Raw genomic sequence first — 2182 nt, 5'->3', positions numbered from 1 at the left:
GGACTAAAAGCTACATTCAGAGGCTAGGCACAGGGTTCGGAAATGTCCCGTGGCTGGGTGCAGTGGCTCACGCCTGTAATCCTAGCACTTTTGGAGGCCGAGGTGGGCGGATCACTTAAGGTCAGGAGTTTGAGACCAGCCTGACCAACATGGTGAAACCCGGTCTCTACTAACAATACAAAAATTAGCCGAGTGTGGTAGTGCATGCTTGTAATCTCAGCTGTTTGGGGGGGCTGAGGCAGGAGAATCGCTTGAATACAAGAGGCCGAGATCGCAGTGAGCCAGTATTGGGCTACTGCACTCCATCCTGAGCGACCAGAGCGAATCTCCGTCTCCAAAAAAAAAAAAGTCTTGCAAGTGCATATGCACATCAGGTAGAGCTGGGATGATCCTGGCACACTAGCAGGAGCGGATGGAGGGGCTCAACTTAGCAGAGCCTGTGTGGTCCTGCAACAATTAGTTGGAAAAGCTGAGGCATGGAGCAGGCACTTCCTGGCTTTTAAGATTGGGGCCTAGGAGAGACTCACCGATGCACCCATGATGATGAATATGTGTGTATCCGACTGATGGAAGGCATCGCCCTGGAACAGCTCTTCCCGCAGGATCCCGCACACCTGGGTCCGGCTCAGGGCCACCTGCTCTGCCATGACGCTGTCTGGTAGAAGAAAGGCTCGTTAACAAGGCAGAAAAACAGGAGAGCATTGAGAAGTTAGCCCTTTTCTTGAGAGTTCCTCTGGGGTCTCACCGGGATGACACCTGATTACCCAAGCCACTCCTTGTGAACAGCTGGGCACTGGCGAGTGCTTGATGGGTTAGAAACTGCTGGCTTTGGGCTCCAGCCACACTCTCCTAGGCAACCTTCATTCAGGGTGTACATTACAAAATTACCCAAAGCATTGGTGGATTCCGGCTAGAGTATCAATTCTGGACAACCAAGTAAAATCCTTGTGGGGCACGGAATTATGCGCCCAGGACGATTCATTCCCGACTGTAGCGGGAACTCCACAATGACCTGGACCATGGGACATGATGCAGATGCTGGAGTTCAGCTCCAGCCCTCCCCTTGCCAAGCTGGGAGATCCCGGCCGGCAAGTCCCCTTCGCTCTCGGGGTCTCAGGGGCTCAAGAGAGGAGGTGCGGGGTATAAACGGATTAAGACTCTCCGAACAAACAGCGTGTATTTTACCGCCGCGCGGCGCAGCGCCGGGCAGTACGCTCCTCCGGCTGCGCGGCGCCCGCCCGCCCGGTTACCTGCGCTTCGTCGCCGCCGCCCTCCGCGCTCGCAGCCCCGAAGTGTACGGCCGTTTCCGGGGGCTGAGCCCCGCCGGCCCATTTAATCTGCGGGGGCGGGGGCGGGCGCCTGGGCTGAGCTGACCCGCCTCAGGCGAGGCGTGCGGGGCGGGGCCTCGACCGCCATCCCTCGTGCGGGCGGGGCGGCGACAGGGCAGGTGCGCGCGCATCACAGGCCAGCCCCGCCCCTCGGGCACCTGCGCTGGAGGCCGGCCCGCCGGCTGCCTGCCATACCCGCTGCCGCTGCTCCGCATCCCCAATGTCCGGCGGGCACGGGTGCAGCTCCGCGTAGTGCTCCCGCATCCCCATCGCCGCCCAGGCCAGGCCCCGCCCCTACTGTCCGGTTTTCCCGCCTGCCTCGGCGGCCTCCCGCACTCGCGGAGGGCTCCACTTCCGCCGGCAGCGTGGCCACGCCTCCTCTGGGCTGTCCCTCGGCTCCTGGGAGGGGCCTTCTGGCGCGCCGCTCCCCCGGGAACCCTCGCCTGTTCGCGGGTCAAGCCGGCCCTATTGGGCAGTCTCTTCTTGACTCCTCCCCCGGAGAGGGCGGGGCGGCCGAGCGCCCCGAGGCTAGACGCCGCCGTCCGAGAGACGAGGGGGCGTGTAGGCCGTGACGCCCTGCAAAGTGGCCGGTGTGCTTATCATTACCGAGCTTCCGCGGGCCTGCAGAGCCTGGCTGACTCAGACTTCTCTCCGAAGCGGGATGCGGCCCTACCGCGACCTCGCACTTCTCGCTGGCTTCTCGTGTTCCCGGGGCGGGGCTTGTATGTTTTTACTTCCGGATCCCACAGCTATGACACCGGAAGCCGGAAGCGGGGATTTCGACAGCGGAGAAGGAAAGCGCGACCGCGGAACTGGAACTTTCTCGGAGCGCCGGGGCCCTACCTGCGTTCACA

General features: G+C 62.1%; 1 protein-coding gene across 2 annotated transcripts; it reads right to left on the bottom strand.

Moving 5' to 3' along the window:
• Positions 1-226: 226 nt before the first annotated feature.
• LOC111533120 (glucose-6-phosphate 1-dehydrogenase-like) lies at positions 227-1928 on the bottom strand. Of its 2 annotated transcripts, none has more exons than XM_023200007.2 (2): positions 1487-1928; positions 227-655 (listed from the first exon to the last, which is right to left on the bottom strand). In XM_023200007.2, the coding sequence occupies exons 1-2, from the start codon at positions 1596-1598 to the stop codon at positions 513-515; spliced, it is 255 nt and encodes an 84-aa protein (XP_023055775.1). In that variant the 5' UTR covers positions 1599-1928; the 3' UTR covers positions 227-512. The 2 variants fall into 2 exon arrangements, with proteins under 2 accessions (XP_023055775.1, XP_023055776.1); XM_023200008.1 differs by lacking the exon at positions 1487-1928 and adding an exon at positions 1251-1474 and having other exon boundaries at positions 256-655.
• Between the last annotated feature and the right edge of the window lie 254 nt (positions 1929-2182).

The sequence above is a fragment of the Piliocolobus tephrosceles genome, unplaced genomic scaffold (assembly GCF_002776525.5).
Source record: "Piliocolobus tephrosceles isolate RC106 unplaced genomic scaffold, ASM277652v3 unscaffolded_8229, whole genome shotgun sequence".
NCBI lineage: Eukaryota > Metazoa > Chordata > Mammalia > Primates > Cercopithecidae > Piliocolobus > Piliocolobus tephrosceles.
Note: the sequence above shows the minus strand (reverse complement) of the source record. Positions and strands in the feature narration are given on the sequence as shown.